General features: G+C 47.5%; 1 protein-coding gene across 2 annotated transcripts; it reads left to right on the top strand.

Annotated features, from left to right (window-relative positions):
* The first annotated feature begins 2104 nt into the window (after nucleotides 1-2104).
* LOC119544758 (aspartyl aminopeptidase) lies at nucleotides 2105-20768 on the top strand. Of its 2 annotated transcripts, XM_037850282.1 has the most exons (15): nucleotides 2105-2319; nucleotides 2704-2797; nucleotides 2884-2972; nucleotides 3072-3185; nucleotides 3555-3680; nucleotides 3875-4005; nucleotides 4281-4356; nucleotides 4474-4581; nucleotides 5267-5344; nucleotides 6350-6433; nucleotides 7488-7648; nucleotides 8010-8049; nucleotides 8172-8273; nucleotides 20094-20261; nucleotides 20618-20668. In XM_037850282.1, exons 2-15 carry the CDS (start codon nucleotides 2710-2712, stop codon nucleotides 20666-20668), a joined length of 1416 nt encoding a protein of 471 aa, XP_037706210.1. In that variant the 5' UTR covers nucleotides 2105-2319; nucleotides 2704-2709. The 2 variants fall into 2 exon arrangements, with proteins under 2 accessions (XP_037706210.1, XP_037706208.1); XM_037850280.1 differs by lacking the exon at nucleotides 2105-2319 and having other exon boundaries at nucleotides 2710-2797; nucleotides 20618-20768.
* The last annotated feature ends 499 nt before the right edge of the window (nucleotides 20769-21267 follow it).

The raw sequence follows: 21267 nt of genomic DNA, 5'->3' as shown, positions 1-21267 counted from the left end.
TTCAGTTTATCAAATGTTTACTTTCACTTTCTAAGTTATGCTTTTTGGTGGTTTCAATTTTTCCCATAAACACATACTCTTTCTGTAATCAGACCCTCCTTCCGTTATACATTGAACCCATGCTCCAGCCCTTATCACTGTCCTTTTTGAATGCGTCCCCTCTCAGCAGCCAGCCTTTGGCTCCTCAGAGGACAAGAGTATTCTCTCACATCAGATTCAGCACTAAACTTTCTACATAAATGGCATGTCAATAAATGGTTAGGGAATCCCAGGAATTTACTCCATCCCAATATCTTTTCCTTTGAAGTGAAGGCTGTGGGACCTTTCCAACCACTCCCTAATCCACCCCCCCACCCCCCACCCCCGCCGAGAATCTAATGGACAGATTGCTCCATAGATCTGCGATCCACAGAATGTTGACTGCAGCCTAGGTGGCTGGTCCCATCATGAACCTAGGGGCCACCAAGAGTCCTGATCAGAATTTACAGTGAGGCAGGTGCATAGAGTTTTAAAAATTGTTACTCCTCTTGAGCTGGTGGAAAATGTGGAAGTGTTGGACTTCCTTAGCTGGATTGTTGCTGATGTTCTCACAAACACTGAGGACTGGTGGTTTGATGTGCTGAGCCCTCTATCTTGGGGCTTGCCCTTGTGAAGCTCGTTACTGCAAAGGAGAGGCTAAACCTGCTTATAATTGTGCCTAAGAGTCTCCCCCTGAGTACCTCTTTGTTGCTCAGGTGTGGTCCTCTCTCGCTAGCTAAGCCACCTTGGCAGGTGAACTCACTGCCCTCCCCCCTACGTGGGACCTGACACCCAGGGGTGTAAATCTCCCTGACAATGCAGGATATGACTCTGGGGATGAATCTGGACCCAGCATTGTGGGATTGAGAACATCTTCTTGACCAAAAGGGGGATGCAGGATGAATGAAATGAAGCTTTGGTGGCTGAGAGATTTCAAATGGAGTCAAGAGGTCACTCTGGTGAACATTCTTACACACTATATAGATAACCCTCTTTAGGTTTTAATGTATTGGAATAGCTAGAAGTAAATACCTCAAACTATCAATCTCCAACCCAGTAGCCTTGGCTCTTTGAAGACAATTGCATAACAATGTAGCTTAGAAAGAGTGACCCTGTGGATCACACTCCCTTTATCCAGTATATGGATGGATGAGTAGGAAAATAGGGACAAAAACGAAATGAAAAATAGGATGAGATGGGGGGAATGATTTGGGTGTTCTTTTTTACTTTTATTTTTTGTTCTTATTCTTACTCTTTCTGGTGTAAGGAAAATATTCAAAAATAGACAGGGGTGATGAATGCACAACTATATGATGGTACTATCAACATTTGATTGTACACGATGGATGACTGTATGGTATGTGAACATATCTGAATAAAACTGAATTTAATTAAAAAATTGTTACTCTTCTTGACATAAGAACATTGAAACTGCCTCCAAGAATATACAGAGGTTTTCTGCTCTCCCCTCCCCCACCACGTCGTTTTAAGAAGGGGAAAGAGCACACTTACCGGAGTCAAATCCCAGATCCACTCAAACAGCTGTGTGATCTTGGGCAAGTCATTAACTTCTTGTCCCTCAGGAACCTCCTGTGTAACCTAATATCTGCCAAAGTGTAGAGAAAAAGACCCAGAAATATCTCAGAAGCCTGTAGTGGTTGCTCTGGGCCTCTGGAATCAAACTATTTGCTTCCAAATCGCACCACCGCCATCTAACTACCTAGAGCAGCCTACTTGTCTCTGTATTTCGGTTGTCTCAGGTAAAATGGGGACAGTAAAAGTACGAAGTTAATAGAGAAGTTCTGAAGATTAAACAAGATAACGCGTTGAGCCTTATCCCAAAGCTAAATCTCCTCGTGAGTCCTCCGTGAACACCAGTCACGTGGCTTTTAGTATCACAAGGGTGATGTAGAGAGAAAGAGCTCCGTGCACCGTCCGCGTCGGACCTGCTGAGCCTGCCGAGCGAGTTTTCGCCGGGACTCACCGCCAGGGGCCCGGCTCGCGGCTCGCTGCGGTCCTAGCACCTCCCGGACGGCAGAGGGCGCCGGTCGCGGGCCGCGCGTCGGGGAGCCGGCCGAGCGCACCGAACCCGCTAGCTACGCCGCCCCGCGCGCGGGGTGCTGCAGGTCAGGGGCTGTCGCCCGCCTCGCTTGAATTTTCATTTCCAGACCCGGCCCCGCACCCTCTCGGGCCTGCGCCCTGCACTGCGCCGGCGAGCGGGGAGCGTCAGACCCAAAGCGAAAGAGCCCCGGCTGGTCGGACCCCTTCGGGGTTGGAAGGGTTCCGCCGCGAGAGGCAGGGGTGGGTAGAAGGGAAAGTGGGGTGTTCCTCGGGGACAGGACTAGGGGCTCTGGGAACAGGGCCAGGGGGCGCGCACGTGGTGCGGAGCGGCCCAGAGTGAGGGGTCCGCTCGGGAGCTCGCAGTTGGAGAACTAGACCCGGTTTTCGTAGCTGGGCAGGGACGTGGGGCCGGCCAAGGCTCGGATTGCGGGGCGGGCCGCCTTGAACTTGCTGAGCGAAGGTCGCGGCGGGAGTTGTGAGCCTTAGATTTCAATGGTTCGGCCCAGGATCTGGAACTCTTGGTGGGGAAAGGGGCGGAAGCCGAGGTCTGAGTCTTGGAGCGGTCGCGTCTGGGGGCGGGGGCCCTCCGGACCTCCCGGGAGGTTGAGCGCCCCTTCCCCCTAGGTGGCCATGGCCGGCAGGGCCCGCAGAGAGGCGGTGCAGGCCGCGGCCCGGGAGCTACTCAAGTTCGTGAACCGGAGCCCCTCTCCCTTCCACGGTGAGTGACAGGACAGGGGAGGAGGATGGGGGCCGGTGAGCCCCTCCGGTTTCCATCGCTGGGAGAGGGTTCTTCTTTCTCTACAGCCGTGGCCGAGTGCCGCAGCCGCCTCCTCCAGGCTGGCTTCCGTGAACTCAAGGAGACTGAGAGCTGGGATATCAAACCCGAGAGCAAGGTACCTGGGGTGGGGTGGGGACGGAGAGGCAAGTCCCAGGGTTGGGGCTCAAAGTCCTGTGCGCCAGCTGGCTAATCTTTCTCAACCCCCCACCTCCAGTATTTCCTGACCAGGAACTCCTCCACCATCATCGCTTTTGCTGTGGGAGGCCAGTATGTGCCTGGCAATGGCTTCAGTGTCATCGGGGCTCACACGGACAGCCCCTGCCTCCGGGTGAGAAACTGGGGCTGTGCTGAGGGTGCCGGCCTGTTGGAAGGTGGGGGGAAGGGCGTCGGGGAGTTTGGGCCAAGAGAGCCAGGGGATGCAAATTGGGGGGGCCCTAGTCCCTGGGGCAGGGGAGAAGGTAGACTTGTTGCCCCTCCTGTACACTTTGTGCCCTTCATCTGGCACTGATATTTTTGGCTCTGGGTTCCTTAGCTTGTGGATGGCTTCGGTCTCATCTCCAACAGGAAACTAAAGTCCTGAAGGCCAGGGTTCAACGTCTCACCCCATGGGTGTGGGGAGTCAGACCAGGTGGGGGAAGATGAGCACGTCCCGCCATTCTGCCTTCTCTGACTTGCCCTTCCCCATCTCCACGTTCAGGTGAAACGCCGGTCTCGGCGCAGCCAGGTGGGCTTCCACCAGGTGGGCGTGGAGACCTACGGTGGGGGAATCTGGAGCACATGGTTTGACCGTGACCTGACTTTGGCTGGACGCGTCATTGTCAAGGTGGAAACTGAGGTTGGGGAGCCTGGGGGGTGGGGTTCTCTGCTTCAGCTGCCTGAAGATTGACTGTCACCCCCCTTTAGGGTATGGGGGTGTGGAGGGAGCCCCTTGGGGCACTGATTTGGTGAGTCTGGGGGAGGGGCCTTACCAGGCAGGGTCTGGAGGCTCCCTGGGCTGACCCAGCTGCTGGGCTGCAGTGCCCTAACTCAGGCCGGCTGGAGCAGCGGCTGGTGCACGTGGAACGGCCCATTCTGCGCATCCCACACCTGGCCATCCACCTGCAGCGAAATGTCAACGAGAACTTTGGGCCCAACACGGAGATACACCTGTGAGGCTGGGGCTGTGGTGGCTGGGAGGGGCAGAGGGTGGCACCACATGGTAGAAGGGACCCCAGTGGAACCTGGGAGGCTCCACCTAACTATGGCCCCTGTCAGGTTCTCCTCATTGGACCGAGTTGGTGTCCACGGGTCCTCACAGCTCTGCCCATGGGGAGCAGGTGGGAGTAGAAGGGCAAGGGCAGTTCGTATTAGGGGCTCAGGGGTGTCCCGCTTTGCCATGCCCCCCAGCACTCCCCACATACCACCTCTCTGGGTCTCCCCACAGGGTCCCCATTCTTGCCACAGCAGTCCAGGAGGAGCTGGAGAAGGGGACCCCTGAGCCAGGGCCTCTCAATGCTTCAGTAAGAGAGTCCTCTGAGCACAGGGGAGGGGCGGGCAGAGGGGCAAGGGGCGGTTCCCTGACATGGGGAGGGAAGCAGAGGTGCAGGCTCTCCTCCCAGAATCCTCCTGTCCTGCAGGATGACCGGCACCACACAGTCCTCATGTCCCTGCTCTGTGCCCATCTGGAGCTGAGTCCTGAGGACATCTTGGAGATGGAGCTCTGCCTTGCTGACACCCAGCCTGCGGTAGGAACTTGTGGTGGGGATCTCCGGGCTCCGAGCCTGCCCCAGCATGTCCCCTGAAGCCAAGCCCCCAATCACTCTTGTCTCCTCTGCCTCCAGGACAGTGATTCTCAAAAAGGCAGGTTCCCCACCCCAGGCCTGCTAATTGGACACTGCGGGTAGGGCCTGGGAATCGTCCTTTTCACAGATTCCCCAAAGGTTCCGGCTGCAAGCGGGCCCTGTCCATACCCACTCTGGCTCAGAACCTCTGGCAAAAGGCCTGGAGGAGGCCATTCTATTTCTGGAGCCTCCCCTCCTTTCTCCAGTAGAAGACAGCTGACTCTTTCAGTGCTCTGTCCTCTGAACATGCCCTACATTTATTTCTTGGCTGGCTTCCTCTGTTTATTTCCTTTGCTTTTTGTGGCTGTTTAGCCCCTCCCTCTTCCTGTCCCACAGGAACTGGTCAGCAGCTAGGGGCCATCACCCACCAGCCATCAGGGCTCACCCCTCAGCACCAGACCAGCCCCTTCTTCATTCTCAGTTCAGCCCTGCACAGCAGGGAGAATAGTGCCCTGAACCAGGGGTCAGGGGCAGATGGCACAAGAAATCAAGGCACCTTGTTCAAGTTCAGGCCCAGGGGAGCAGGGAGAAGAAGCAGGTGAGTGTGGGGGCCGTGATGGAGCTCAGGCTGGCTTTCCCATCTCTCTAGGTCCTGGGTGGCGCCTATGAGGAGTTCATCTTTGCCCCTCGGCTGGACAATCTGCACAGCTGCTACTGTGCCCTGCAGGTGAGGCGCAGGGGCACCCCTAGGCAGCATACACCCCCAGGAGAGGTGGAGTGTTGAATGTGGGGGTGCTGCCTCAAGCCCCAGCAGGTGGTGAGAGAGGGCTGCTGGTGCTGGGTGGGTAGGCTGAGGGGCTCAGCTTTGCTCTCCTTGGCCCGAATCCTTGCACGGGCCTGGAGTTGGGGATGAGGGAAGGGGAAGGCTGAGAAGTTGCTTAGGGCACCACGGGATCCTGCTCTAACCCTGCTCCTGCTGCTTTTCCTTGAGTTAACCTCAGCTCCAGGAAAAGGCCTGCCCTACCACCTTACCATCTGTAGGGTGGTATCATCCATCTCCCCCTGCTTCCCTTCCCAGGCTGAAGCCCACCCAGCCTTCTCTCTGTTCCTTGGCATCTCTGGAGTGGTCTCTCTCCTTCCTAGTTACCCCGATTCCCCACCTTCTTTCCAACCCAAGTCAGTTCTTTCTGTTTCTCTCCTTTGGCCCTCGCCCCATCCTCTGCCCTTTTCTACTCCTTCCCCTCTCTTCCTCTTACTGAGACAGGCTTTAGGGTACAATCCATAGAACCAGAGCCAGACCCGGGGTATGCATCTGCTTCTACCCTGGGCCTGCCAGTCAGTCTTGTCACCATCAACTCTTGGCAACTCATCTTTTAACAGAGGCTAATTAATTCAATGTGATCTCCATGGTCCTTCTGACTTTCCAGGATTCTCAGCTCTTCTCTCCAACTGACATATCCTCCTCCTGCCTTTTGCATGGAAAGGTGTGGGAGAAGAACTCCCAAAGGATGGTTTCCCCTGACCCGGCTGAAAAGCACCCCCATCCCCCCTATATGCACACCCTCTGCCACACCGTGCCCTGAGAGAGGAAGGCCAGCGAAGGCCCAAGCCCACTTCACTCTGGGCAGGGCTGTGGGTGGCACGAGGGGAGTCTGAGCCTCCGAGGTCGGGTGGGCTGGGTTGCCAAGGATGGAGGGGTAAGGACGGTGCTCTTGGTCTCTGCTCCGGACAGGCCTTGATCGATTCCTGCTCAAAACCTTCCTCCCTGGCCACGGACCCCCATGTGCGCATGATCGCACTCTACGACAACGAAGAGGTGCGTGGAGGGCCCTGGGGAGGGGCCCCCCTGCCAAGTCCTCCCAGCCACCTTGTGCCAGGCACCCACCAGAGCCAGGGCTAATCTGGAGGCTCCAAAGATGGGGAGACGCTGCCCATGCCTCCTTATCCCTTGGTAGCCCTCTCTGGCTCAGCGTATATCTGCTTCCAATGTAACCACATCTCCCATCTCTGTCTCTGGTACATGGTGAGCTCCTTGAGGGCATGGGCTATGTCCAGTTCATCCTTGTAGGCCAAGGGTTAGCATATAGGCTCCTCCTTGTGCGTGCTTGTGTTACGATATCATCATAGACGCAGACACAGAGATTCCAAAATACAATGACTTAAACAAATAGTTCTTTCATGTAATTCCACAGGTCAGAGTTAGCTGTCCAGGATGGATCTCTGCCATCCATAACTCCTGGCTTCCATCTCAGGATCCAGGGGACCGTTTTAGCTCCTTCCATCATGTCTACACCCAATTACTAGGAGGGGAGAAGAGGACAGAGAGGAAGTGTACACCCTTGCCTTTTAAGGGCCTGATCCAGAAGTGGCATCCATCACTGCCTACATCCCACTAGTTAGAGTTTAGCATGGCCAAGTTTAGCTGCAAGGGAGGCTGGGAATGTAGTCTCTAGCTGGGTAGTTAGGTGCTTAGCTACAGCTTGGATGTTCTGCTAGAAGAGACATTGGTGGACAGTTAGTCTCTGTCACATGCATACAAGAAAATCAACAGTGCAGTGAGGACCAGTGCTGAGCAAATGGGAGGGCCAGGGAGAGGGGTGGGGGGTGGATGTGGGAAACCCACCCACCACTGACTGCTGTTTCTGCCCCCGAGGTGACCCTGAATTACCTTGGTCCCATCCCACAGTTTTCAGGGATGACACAGGTCCAGGTTTCTGGGATCGGGGAGTTGCTAACACCCCTCATTCCCCACCCAGTGACTCAGTGAGGGCCTGGGTCATTCTGGGCATTGGGCCCCTCTCTGTGGCCTCTCAGCTGCAACTCAGGCCCCCGACTCCAGACCCCCAGAGTCAGGTCTCCGCTGTTGCTAGGTGGGGTCCGAGAGTGCCCAGGGAGCACAGTCACTGCTGACGGAGCTGGTTCTGCGGCGGATCTCGGCCTCCTCCCAGCACCTGACAGCCTTTGAGGAAGCCATACCCAAGTCCTACATGATCAGCGCAGACATGGCCCACGCCGTGCACCCCAACTACCTGTGAGTTGGTCAGCCAGGCCCAGTGCATAGTCTCACCCCGGGGACCTGAGCACAGCCTGCCTTCAGGCCCTGCCTTGGCCCTGGTCCCAGCCTTTCCCCTCCCCCTTCTTCCTCATTCTGCCGGTGGGTTTAGGAGGGACTTCCGGTTGACCACTCCAAGGCCCAGCTCATTGAATGGGCTCTGTCTCACGGACTGATTTCCACCTATTGCTAGAGGCTGCAGTGTTTAGAAGGACTCTGAGGTCCTACCAGCCTGGGCAGGAAAGAATGCTGTGATCCATTAGTTATGTCGGCCGTGGGAGGGGTGGTGTTGACCGGCTGGTCCAGTTTGCCATCGCTGGCCCTAATCAATCTCTCGCAGGGACAAGCACGAGGAGAACCACCGGCCCTTATTCCACAAGGTGAGATGCTCTGGCCTCCTTGGGGACTTGGAGGCCCAGCTGGCTCTGAGCCTCATCTCCATCACTCGGGGCCTGTCACCTGTCTCTACTTCACCCTTAACTTCCGTCTTCCCTCTCCCCAGGGGCCTGTGATCAAGGTGAACAGCAAGCAGCGCTACGCCTCAAATGCGGTTTCAGAGGCCCTGATCCGAGAGGTGGCCAACCATGTCGGGGTACCCCTGCAGGTGAGGGTGGGCCCTGCCTGGGTCATTGGGGTACAAGCTGATGGGCCCCCAGTGAGGAAGGAGCCTGGTAGAGGACCTTGAGGGGCGGGGTAGAGTGAGAAGAACATGGGTTTTGCATATGGACAGAGCTGGGTTCAATGCCGATTCTGCCATGGTATTCGCTGTGTGACCTCAGACAATTCTCTTAACCTCTCTGAGTCTTAGTTTCCACCTCTGTGAAATGGGGGTGAAACTTTGCTACTTTCCTGGTTTGCTGTGGGGATTAAAGGCATGGGATGCTCCTGGCATATGGTGGGTTAGTCCTGCCCTTTTCCCACTCAGCACCCCCAGGTCCCCTGGGGTCTTCCATAAGGGAAGTTCAGGGCTGGGGAGCCTGGAGTCCGAACTACTCATTTTCCCTTTTGCCTTAGAACTCACCCATCTCGTCTCCCTGTGGTAGGGACTGGGGCCCAGGGTGGGCAAATGACTTACTGCCCAGCAAGTCTTGGTGGAGCTGGGACTGGGACCGTGGCGTTCTGACTCCCAGCCCAGCACTCTTTCCTCTGCACCCCTCACCCCGCGCCACCCCATGTACAACTGGGTTGTGCCACTTTCAGGAAGGCCTCTGGGGAGGTGAGAGTTGAGCCGATTGAGGAGGAGGCAGCTGTGAGAGGGTCTGGAGGAAGCCCTCGACCTGTTAGAAGGAGAGAAAGCCAGGGCCAGAGTGGAGGGCATGAGGGGACACCCCACACAGGCCAGTCATACGGAGCTTCCCAGGCCATGAAAGGGCGTCTGGGTTTATTCTAAGGCAGCAGGAAGACTTCGGGAGCTCTTTTCTTTAACAATTTATTGAAGAAGCAGGACATGTATACTTTAGAAAATCAGAAAATACAAATAGAAATGAGGAAGTAAAACTTAATCCCTGGAGATTTGGTATCTATTCTTCCAGAATTTTTTCTATGCATATACTTATACTTTTTAAAAATGAAATCCTATTGGATATACTTTTTGTTACCTTTTTTTAATATTCATTTTATTGAGATATGTTCACATACCACGCAGTCATACAAAATAAATCTTACATTCGATTGTTCACAGTACCATTACATAGTTGTACATTCATCACCAAAATCAATCCCCAACACCCTCATTACCACACACACAAAAATAACCATAATAATAATTAAAGTGAAAAAGAGCAACTAAAGTAAAAAAGAACACTGGGCGCCCTTGTCTGTTTGTTTGTTTGTTTCCTTCCCCCACCTTTCCACTCATCCATCCACAACTAGACAAAGGGGAGTGTGATCCCCATGGCACCCCCAATCCCGCTATCCCCCCTCATAAGCCACATTTTTGTACAATTGTCTTCAAGATTCATGGGTTCTGGGTTGTAGTTTGATAGTTTCAGGTATCTACCGCCAGCTACCCCAATTCATTAGAACCTAAAAAGGGTTGTCTATATTGTGCGTAAGAGTGCCCACCAGAGTGACCTCTCGGCTCCTTTTGGAATCTCTCTGCCACTGATGCTCATTTCATTTCCTATCACATCCCCTTTTTGGTCAAGAAGATGTTCTCCATCCCACAATGCCGGGTTTGTTACCTTTTTTGATTCAGCCATCTACACCTTTCCACTCAGTAAAATTTTGTTTCACTAAATTTGTATCTCACCTAATATGCAGATGATTTTCAATTTCCCCCAGTTATCCCCAGATTTTCTTTGTAGTTGTTTGTCCTACCCTTGTATCCAGTCTAGAATGGTATATTGTCACTTAACTCTCACTTACCCTAGTCCAGCCCCCCCTTTTTTTTTTTTTAATCATCATTTTATTGAGATATATTCACATACTACGCAGTCATACAAAACAAATTGTACTTTCGATTGTTTACAGTACCATTACATAGTTGTACATTCATCACCTAAATCAATCCCTGACACCTTCATTAGCACACACACAAAAATAACAAGAATAATAATTAGAGTGAAAAAGACCAATTGAAGTAAAAAAGAACACTAGGTACCTTTGTCTGTTTGTTTGCTTCCCCTACTTTTCTACACATCCATCCATAAACTAGACAAAGTGGAGTTTGGTCCTTATGGCATTCCCAATCCCACTGTCACCCCTCATAAGCTACATTTTTATACAACTGTCTTCGAGATTCATGGGTTCTGGGTTGTAGTTTAATAGTTTCAGGTATCCACCACCAGCTACCCCAATTCTTTAGAACCTAAAAAAGGTTGTTTAAAGTGTGCGTAAGAGTGCCCACCAGAGTGATCTCTCGGCTCGTTTTGGAATCTCTCTGCCACTGAAGCTTATTTCATTTCCTTTCACATCCCCCTTTTGGTCAAGAAGATGTTCTCCATCCCACGATGCCGGGTCTACATTCCTCCCCGGGAGTCATATTCCACGTTGCCAGGGAGATTCACTTCCCTGGGTGTCTGATCCCACGTAGGGGGGAGGGCAGTGATTTCACCTTTCAAGTTGGCTTAGCCAGAGAGAGAGGGCCACATCTGAGCAACAAAGAGGCATTCAGGAGGAGACTCTTAGGCACAAATACAGGGAGGCCTAGCCTCTCCTTTGCAGCAACCGTCTTCCCAAGGGTAAAACTTATGGTAGAGGGCTCAAGCCATCAAACCACCAGTCCCCTATGTCTGTGGTCATGTTAGCAACCATGGAGGTGGGGTAGGCGAATACCCCTGCATTCTCCACAGGCTCTTCAAGGGGGCACTACATCTTTTTTTTTTTTTTTTTCCTTGTTTGTCTTTTTTCTTTTTTTTTTTTTTTTTAACTTTCCCTTATTTTTTCAAATCAACTGTTTGAAAAAAAAGTTAAAAAGAAAACAAACATACAATAAAAGAACATTTCAAAGAGACCATAGCAAGGGAGTAAGAAAAAGACAACTAACCTAAGATAACTGCTTAACTTCCAACATGTTCCTACTTTACCCCAAGAAAGTTACATAATATAGCAACATTTCAGTGAACTTGTTCCTACTACATCCATCAGAAATTAACAGACCATAGTCATTTCTGGGCATCCCCAGAACGTTAAATAGCTTATCTGTTCTTCTTGGATTATTGTTCCCCCTTCCTTAATTGCTCTCTACTGCTAGTTCCCCTACATTCTACATTATAAACCATTTGTTTTACATTTTTCAAAGTTCACATTAGTGGTAGCATATAATATTTCTCTTTTTGTGCCTGGCTTATTTCGCTCAGCATTATGTCTTCAAGGTTCATCCATGTTGTCATATGTTTCACCAGATCGTTCCTTCTTACTGCCGCGTAGTATTCCATCGTGTGTATATACCACATTTTATTTATCCACTCATCTGTTGAAGGACATTTGGGTTGTTTCCATCTCTTGGCAATTGTGAATAGTGCTGCTATGAACATTGGCGTGCAGATATCTGTTCGTGTCACTGCTTTCCGATCTTCCAGGTATATACCGAGAAGTGCAATCGCTGGATCGAATGGTAGCTCTATATCTAGTTTTCTAAGGAACTGCCAGACTGTCTTCCAGAGTGGCTGAACCATTATACAGTCCCACCAACAATGAATAAGAGTTCCAATTTCTCCACATCCCCTCCAGCATTTGTAGTTTCCTGTTTGTTTAATGGCAGCCATTCTAACCGGTGTTAGATGGTATCTCATTGTGGTCTTAATTTGCATCTCTCTAATAGCTAGTGAAGCTGAACATTTTTTCATGTGTTTCTTGGCCATTTGTATTTCCTCTTCAGAGAACTGTCTTTTCATATCTTTTGCCCATTTTATAATTGGGCTGTCTGTACTATTGTCATTGAGTTGTAGGATTTCTTTGTATATGCAAGATATCAGTCTTTTGTCAGATACATGGTTTCCAAAGATTTTTTCCCATTGAGTTGGCTGCCTCTTTACCTTTTTGAGAAATTCCTTTGAGGTGCAGAAACTTCTAAGCTTGAGGAGTTCCCATTTATCTATTTTCTCTTTTGTTGCTTGTGCTTTGGGTGTAAAGTCTAGGAAGTGGCCTCCTAATACAAGGTCTTGAAGATGTTTTCCTACATTATCTTCTAGGAGTTTTATGGTACTTTCTTTTATATTGAGATCTTTGGTCCATTTTGAGTTAATTTTTGTGTAGGGGGTGAGGTAGGGGTCCTCTTTCATTCTTTTGGATATGGATATCCAACTCTCCCAGCCCCATTTGTTGAAAAGACCATTATGGCTCAGTTCGGTGACTTTGGGGGCCTTATCAAAGATCAGTCGGCCATAGATCTGAGGGTCTATCTCTGAATTCTCAATTCGATTCCATTGATCTATATGTCTATCTTTGTGCCAGTACCATGCTGTTTTGGCAACTGTGGCTTTATAATAAGCTTCAAAGTCAGGGAGTGTAAGTCCTCCCACTTCGTTTTTCTTTTTTAGAGTGTCTTTAGCAATTCGAGGCATCTTCCCTTTCCAAATAAATTTGATAACTAGCTTTTCCAAGTCTGCAAAGTAGGTTGTTGGAATTTTGATTGGGATTGCATTGAATCTGTAGATGAGTTTGGGTAGAATTGACATCTTAATGACATTTAGCCTTCCTATCCATGAACATGGAATATTTTTCCATCTTTTAAGGTCCCCTTCTATTTCTTTTAGTAGAGTTATGTAGTTTTCTTTGTATAGGTCTTTTACATCTTTGGTTAAGTTTATTCCTAGGTACTTGATTTTTTTAGTTGCTATTGAAAATGGTATCTTTTTCTTGAGTGTCTCTTCAGTTTGTTCATTTCTAGCATATAGAAACATTACTGACTTATGTGCATTAATCTTGTATCCCGCTACTTTGCTAAATTTGTTTATTAGCTCTAGTAGGTGTATCGTTGATTTCTCAGGGTTTTCTAGATATAAGATCATATCATCTGCAAACAATGATAGTTTTACTTCTTCTTTTCCAATTTGGATGCCTTTTATTTCTTTGTCTTGCCGGATTGCCCTGGCTAGCACTTCCAGCACAATGTTGAATAACAGTGGTGACAGCGGGCATCCTTGTCTTGTTCCTGATCTTAGAGGGAAGGCTTTCAGTCTCTCACCATTGAGTACTATGCTGGCTGTGGGTTTTTCATATATGCTCTTTATCATGTTGAGGAAGTTTCCTTCAATTCCTACCTTTTGAAGTGTTTTTATCAAAAAGGGATGTTGGATTTTGTCAAATGCTTTTTCAGCATCTATTGAGATGATCAATTGATTTTTCCCTTTCGAGTTTTTAATGTGTTGTAATACATTGATTGTTTTTCTTATGTTGAACCATCCTTGCATGCCTGGAATGAACCCCACTTGGTCATGGTGTATGATTTTTTTAATGTGTCTTTGGATTCGATTTGCAAGTATTTGTTGAGGATTTTTGCATCTATATTCATTAGGGAGATTGGCCGGTAGTTTTCCTTTTTTGTAGCATCTTTGCCTGGTTTTGGTATTAGATTGATGTTAGCTTCATAAAATGAGTTAGGTAGTGTTCCATTTTCTTCAATGTTTTGAAAGAGTTTGAGTAAGATTGGTGTCAGTTCTTTCTGGAAAGTTTGGTAGAATTCCCCTGTGAAGCCATCTGGCCCTGGGCATTTATTTGTGGGAAGATTTTTGATGACTGATTGGATCTCTTTGCTTGTGATGGGTTGGTTGAGGTCTTCTGTTTCTTCTCTGGTCAGTCTAGGTTGTTCATATGTTTCCAGGAAATTGTCCATTTCTTCTACATTATCCAGTTTGTTGCCATACAGTTGTTCATAGTATCCTCTTATAATTTTTTTAATTTCTTCAGGATCTGCAGTTATGTCACCTTTTTCATTCATTATTTTGTTTATATGGGTCTTCTCTCTTTTTGATTTTGTCAGTCTAGCTAGGGGCTTGTCAATCTTGTTGATCTTCTCAAAGAACCAACTTTTGGTGATATTTATCCTTTCTATTGTTTTTTTGTTCTCTATGTCATTTATTTCTGCTTTAATCCTTGTTATTTCTTTTCTTCTACTTGGTTTAGGATTGGTTTGCTGTTCATTTTCTAGCTTCTTCAGTTGATCCATTAGTTCTTTGATTTTGGCTCTTTCTTCCTTTTTAATATATGCGTTTAGTGCTATAAATTTCCCCCTTAGCACTGCTTTTGCTGCATCCCATAGGTTTTGGTATGTTGTGTTCTCATTTTCATTCGTCTCTATATATTTAGCAATTTCTCTTGCTATTTCTTCTTTAACCCACTGATTGTTTAGGAGTGTGTTGTTTAACCTCCAGGTATTTGTGAATTTTCTAAGCCTCTGATGGTTATTGACTTCTAATTGTATTCCACTGTGGTCAGAGAATGTGCTTTGAATAATTTCAATCTTTTTAAATTTATTGAGGCTTGTTTTATGTCCCAGCATATGATCTATTCTGGAGAAAGTTCCGTGAGCACTAGAAAAGTATGTGTATCCTGGTGATTTGGGATGTAATGTCCTGTAGATGTCTGTTAAATCTAATTCATTTATCAGATTGTTTAGGTTTTCAATTTCCTTATTGGTCTTCTGTCTGGTTGATCTATCTATAGGAGAGAGTGATGTGTTGAAGTCTCCCACAATTATTGTGGAAACATCAATTGCTTCCTTAGTTTTGCCAATGTTTCTCTCATGTATTTTGTGGCACCTTGATTGGGTGCATAGACATTTACGATTGTTATTTCTTCTTGCTGAATTGCCCCTTTTATTAGTATGTAGTGGCCTTCTTTGTCTCTCAAAACATCCCTGCATTTGAAGTCTATTTTATCTGAGATTAATATTGCTACACCTGCTTTCTTTTGGCTGTAGCTTGCATGAAATATTTTTTTCCATCCTTTCACTTTCAGTTTCTTTGTGTCCCTGTGTCTAAGATGAGTCTCTTGTATGCAACATATTGATGGTTCATTTTTTTTGATCCATTCTGCGAATCTATATCTTTTAATTGGGGAGTTTAATCCATTTACATTCAACGTTAAAACCGTGAAGGCATTTCTTGAATCGGCCACCTTATCCTTTGGATTATGTTTGCCATATTTTTCCCTCTCTCTATTAATATCCTTTATTGTACCCATACCGAATCTCTTAGTACTGAACCTTTCTCCAAGTCTCTCTGTCCTGTCTTTGTTTCTCTGTCTGTAGGGCTCCCTTTAGTATCTCCAGTAGGGCAGGTCTCTTGTTAGCAAATTCTCTCAGCATTTCTTTGTCTGTGAAAAATTTAAGCTCTCCCTCAAATTTGAAGGAGAGCTTTGCTGGATAAAGTATTCTTGGCTGGAAATTCCTCTCACTCAGAATTTTAAATATATCGTGCCACTGCCTTCTCGCCTCCATGGTGGCTGCTGAGTAGTCACTACTTAGTCTTATGCTGTTTCCTTTGTATGTGGTGAATTGCTTTTCTCTTGCTGCTTTCAGAACTTGCTCCTTCTCTTCTATGTTTGACAGTGTGATCAGTATATGTCTCGGAGTGGGTTTATTTGGATTTATTCTATTTGGAGTTCGCTGAGCATTTATGATTTGTGTATTTATGTTGTTTAGAAGATTTGGGAAGTTTTCCCCAACAATTTCTTTGAATGCTCTTCCTAGACCTTTACCCTTTTCTTCCCCTTCTGGGACACCAATGAGTCTTATATTCGGACGTTTCATATTATCTATCATATCCCTGAGGTCCATTTCGAGTTTTTCAATTTTTTTCCCCATTCTTTCTTTTATGCTTTCATTTTCCATTCTGTCATCTTCCAGGTCACTGATTCGTTGTTCAACTTCCTCTAGTCTTGTACTATGAGTGTCCAGAATCTTTTTAATTTGGTCAACAGTTTCTTTAATTTCCATAAGATCATCCATTTTTTTATTTAGTCTTGCAATGTCTTCTTTATGCTCTTCTAGGGTCTTCTTGATTTCCTTCATATCCCGTACTATGGTCTCATTGTTCATCTTTAGTTCTTTGAGTAGCTGCTCTAGGTGTGTCTCTTCTGGTCTTTTGATTTGGGTGCTTGGGCTTGGGTTATCCATATCGTCTGGTTTTTTCATATGCTTTATAATTTTCTGTTGTTTTTGGCCTCGTGGCATTTGCTGAACTTGATAGGGTTCTTTTAGGGTTTGTAGACCAGTTGAAATCCTTATCTCTAATTTATCAGATCTACAGCTTCGTGGAGTACACTTTCTCTAACTAACCAGCAGGTGGCGTCCACGAGCCACCTGTTCTCCACAAGCCAGATCTCCCCTGCTTAGCCTTTTTGGTGAGTGGGGGAGTGAGTCTTGTGGGGCCCAATTGGTGTACCAAGCTTGCGTGTGTAGTTGGTGTTGCCTGCCCTGTATGTGGGGCGTGTTTCTGGGCAGTCGGGGAGGGGGGGTGGCCCTAACAATCAAATCTCCCTGATGATCCTAGAGTTTTAAAGCTACTGCAATAGTCTAATCCTTCAGTTCAGTCCTGCCACAGTTTGTCTCTGCCACTGACCCACAAGTCTTTGGTATTGGCGTATGGCTCCTGAGACTTGCAAGTGGGCCCCTCTTCCAGGCCGTGCACCCCGGGTCCTCTGTTGAGGGATGACTGTGCTATGTCACAGGTGAGTGCCGTCCCCCCAGGGCAGTTCTGGGCTGCTGGGCTGTGTTGGGAGGCTCCCAGTCTGCTCAAATGATGGCTGAATGGGGCTCTGTTAATTCACACTGCTCCCCCTTCCCAGCTCTGGGACATTCAGTTGAGGTTGCAGGGAAGGCTAATGTCCACGCCCAGTTTTGTGGTGTGTGCCTGTTATTTGAAGCACTTCCGTCACACTGGGTTGTCTGGGGCAGCTCTGGGCTATGGGGCTGGCGATGGGCAGGAGTGTTTCCTGTCCACCAGGATGGTGGCTGTGAGCGGACACCCCCCTTTTCTTGGGAAGTTGTGTTGTTTAGTGAATTTTCTCAGCCACTGGATTATTGCCTTTTGTCTCAGAGCTCTCTTAGTTCTGCTCTTGATTTGACGTGCCCAAATTTCAATTCTTTGAAGCTTTCTGTATTGAGCTTCTTAGAGTAATTGTTTTAGAAAAAGCAAAAAGGATTTAAAAAAAACAAAAAAAAAAAAACAAAAACGGCCCTCCTCAGAGATCTAATGGGTTATTGAAATGCTAATAGACAAAGCAACCAGGGCCATTAAGGAAAGGTGCACAGGGCAGAGAGATCAGCCTTGCTTCGGGATTTGCATATGCGCCTCAAGGCCTGATCTCCGCCCTTCCCCTTTCTGTGTTCACCAGAACTCCAAAAATCCTCTGCTTTTATTTTGGAGTTTTTCGTGTTGTTTTTTTTCTATGCCTGTCTCCTCTCTGCTGGGCTGGCTGCTCTCAGAGTCTCTGGTGTCTTGTCTCAGTCTATCTATGGTTGGAGTTTGAATCAGTAGAATGAGTTTCCGATAAGAGCAGCCACTGCAATTCTCCCTTCTCCTTCCTTGAGCTGACAGCCCCTCCTCCCCCGGGACTGAGCCTGGCAGGGAGGGGCGCGGGTCCCCTGGCCGCAAAAACTTACAGATTTCGCTGATCTCAGCAGTTCCACGTTTTCATGAGTGTTGTATGAAGTATGCCCAAAGACAGATTGCTCTGTGGTGTCCAGTCCACGCAGTTCCTGGCTTTTTACCTACTTTCCTGGAGGAGTAACTAAAACTTACAGCTCACCAGTCTGCCATCTTGCCCCGCCTCTCCAGCCCCCTTTTTTATGACACTTGACTTGTTGAGGAATCCAGGCTGATTGTCTCGTGCAGTGTCTCACTTCCTGGATTTGTGTGGTGGTTCCCTTGTGGTATCACCAGCTTGTTTCTCTAACCCCCCCATATTTCCTGTGAACTGGAATTTCTATCTAAAGGCTGGACAAGTTCAAGTTAAGCATTTTTGGCCAAAAGACACTGTGGCCATGTGCTTCATATTGCATCATACACATGCTGTTCATCTAATGCCTCCTTAGCGATGCCAAGATTGGCACTGGATTGGGGGTATCGGTCTGATCCCCCTATCCTATGGTTGTTTCCTCTTCTGACTGGACAGTGACCTGTACAAGTGACGAGTTCACCACCAACCAGATGCCTGAGAGTTTTAACATCAATTGATAATCTTGCCGTAATCAGTTCCATTAGGGTTTATTGACCCCTCCCCCTCCAGTTCTTTTGTGTTTTCCACATTTTAGTTGCTCTTCTTCTGTGAAGTAGAACTTTTGCTATCAACTAGGTCTATTTGGTCATTGTGACTTCTATTTGGTACTGGAAAGGTGGGATAAATGCATAATTTTTTCCCTATAATAACCAGTTTTGTTTTGTTTTGTTTTGTTTTTTTAATCGACATTTACGTTTATTGGTGCTTGTGGAGTACGTCAAGGAAGCCGAAACGCTATTGGGGCTAACATTCACAGGAAAATGGAATCAAATAATTTTCTAAAAAGGGGACTTCAACTGGAAGCAAATAAAATGCATTATAAAAATCAAAGTAAATACACAGAAATACAGTAATCAAAGTAAAATCTATCATCACCAAAATGCTTGTACTATCCAAAGTCACACTCTGCTATGAAGCCTATAACAACCAGTTTTTAAGGTGAAGTGTTTTAATCGCCCTTCAATTGGTGACAAAAGTTTTGTTTTGTTTTGGTTTTCCTTATTTTTTGAACATCATTATGGAATCACAGCTTTCATCAGTTCGCTGTGGCTTGGGTCCACTGTCATTATTTTGATGCTCACGTTCCACAATCTGGACCACTGGAAGCCCTTTCATTGTAACCCTGAGTCCTTTTAACTAGACTCTTGAAAGTTTTCTTGCTATTTGGCACGGTAAGAAATCGCAGACTCCTCTTGTTAATTTCTCTCTCTCCCCAGACTCGGTAGCTTTTAGTGGACAGTGATATTGGAGAGTGGTCTGGTGTCACAGGTGCTTATAATTATTGGGGGGGGGGGTGCATTGTTTTGGGGCCACTTCCATGAACATAGCTAGGAAAAAATAAATGTATTTTTAAAATCAGGAGTTAATATTGTAATTCTTATTCAAAGAATAAGAACATTTAGTTGATTTTATTCTTTTACACTGAAAATCTTGAAACCTAATATTATGATAGTCTTATTTACTTTTTACCATGATATAAAGAAAATAGATTCAGAATGCCAATAGCAATAATTTTTTTTAAATGTTCACAAATAAAAATTTAGCTACTATACATATTTTAAATTACATACCATTTAAAACAATATATGAACAACATACAAATATTGACTTTTTGCATCCTCACATTTCCAGTCATTGTGTTGAAACTCTTTATGTGATTCTGTGATTTCTATGTCTTTGTCACTATTAGAACTACTTTTTAAGTCATAATTTCTCAGAGTACATCACCTTTTCTGCCTTCTAAGTTGAGAGTGCTTTTGAAAAATCAACTATTTCAAGGAATAATTTAGTATAATAAAATGCACCCATTTTAAGGTTTCAGCAAATGTGTACTCTTTTGTAATCCCCACCCAATCAAGATATCCAGCCCAGTAGCAGTATTTTAAAAAGCACTAAAACTACCGAGTGCTTTTTCTTTTACGGGGGGTTGTTAAAACAAGAGGGTGGCATAAAGGGATGAATGTTTTTTTATTTTTTTAATCTACTTGGCTGTTGTGAGGACAATGGGTTATTTCCACGAGGCAAGAACTAAGGGGGTAGTGTCAGTGCCAATGGAGAGAATTGGACCAACTCAGAATATAATGTACTTGGGCTCTACCATTTAGGGTTGGCTTTGTGACTTTGTACCAATCACTTCTGCTCGCCAAGGCGGTAGAACTGGACCATCTCCCAGGCCCTTTCAGCCTGTTCTAAGGCAACATCCTCCTTGGCCTTCATGTGCACATACTTCATCACTCATCAGCCTCGCCCCTCTCCCCAGGATCTCATGGTCCGGAATGACTCGCCCTGTGGCACCACCATTGGACCCATCTTGGCTTCTCGGCTCGGGCTGCGGGTCCTGGATTTGGGCAGCCCCCAGTTGGCCATGCACTCCATCCGGGAGACAGCCTGCACCACGGGAGTACTCCAGACCCTCACCCTCTTCAAGGTAACTCCCACCCCACCCCACCCACCTTGGCACTGGGCACCTTCCCCCTCCAATGCCAACATCACCATCAGTAAGTGGCTGACCGAGGAGATGGGGGCTACCTGGTTGTCGTGGTGCTACCATGTAGGAAAATAAGGGCCCCCCATTCTTCTCAAGGCGTAAGGACCCTGACCAGGCCCCTAAGGAAAATGAGGGGAGGAGAGGGGATCAGAGAAAGGAAGGTTAGGGCAATTGTCAAGCAGTTGGTGACACAACTGTGCTCTCTTGTTGGGGCCTGTGTTGGTGGGAAATGAGTGGTGGGGTACCTCCATCTGCTTACCCACCAATTCCAAATCCCACATTGCCTCCTATTTTAGGGCTTCTTTGAGCTGTTCCCATCTCTGAACCGCAACCTCCTAGTGGATTGAAGCTTCTTGGAAAGACTTCCCTTCCTTCCTCTTTGCCCTTGAGAGGGGAAGTTCTCAGCTGAGCTGAAACTGGATTATTAAAATGAATTTTTCACTCAAACTCACTGTACTGGGCTTGTTTGCAGAATGTAGGGTGGGGGTGGGGGTGGGGGCTCAGCCTGACTTGAACTTCGGGAACCAACACAGAGGGGAAATGGGGTGCAGGCCATGAATTCTGGTTGCCAAGGAGGCCCAAGTTCAAATCTCTTTTCTCTTTCTTGAGCCCGGGATTGAAAGTGGGTGAAGATCATTTCTTCTCCTACCCCTGGTCCTCCCTTCCTTTGGGAAGTGGCCTCAGTGCTCTTCCCCCTTCCATTCCTCAGGCCAGATTAGCCCAGAGCCCAGCTTGGCCCTCTGATGTCTCCACGCTCAGCATCAGGCCCTCCCAGAGACCTGGGCAGCCAGGGCCCTTTCCCCACCTGCTCCACCCCTTCCCTGCCCCTGCCAGGAGCTGCAAAGAGAATGGCAGCCTGTGTGTTAACATCCTCCTCCTCTTCCACTTCTCAGCAGCGCCTGATGTATTTTCTCATTAATATATTACCAAGAATAAAAAGATTGTC

The sequence above is a fragment of the Choloepus didactylus genome, chromosome 9 (assembly GCF_015220235.1).
Source record: "Choloepus didactylus isolate mChoDid1 chromosome 9, mChoDid1.pri, whole genome shotgun sequence".
NCBI lineage: Eukaryota > Metazoa > Chordata > Mammalia > Pilosa > Megalonychidae > Choloepus > Choloepus didactylus.
This window is presented reverse-complemented; position numbering and strand designations above follow the sequence as displayed.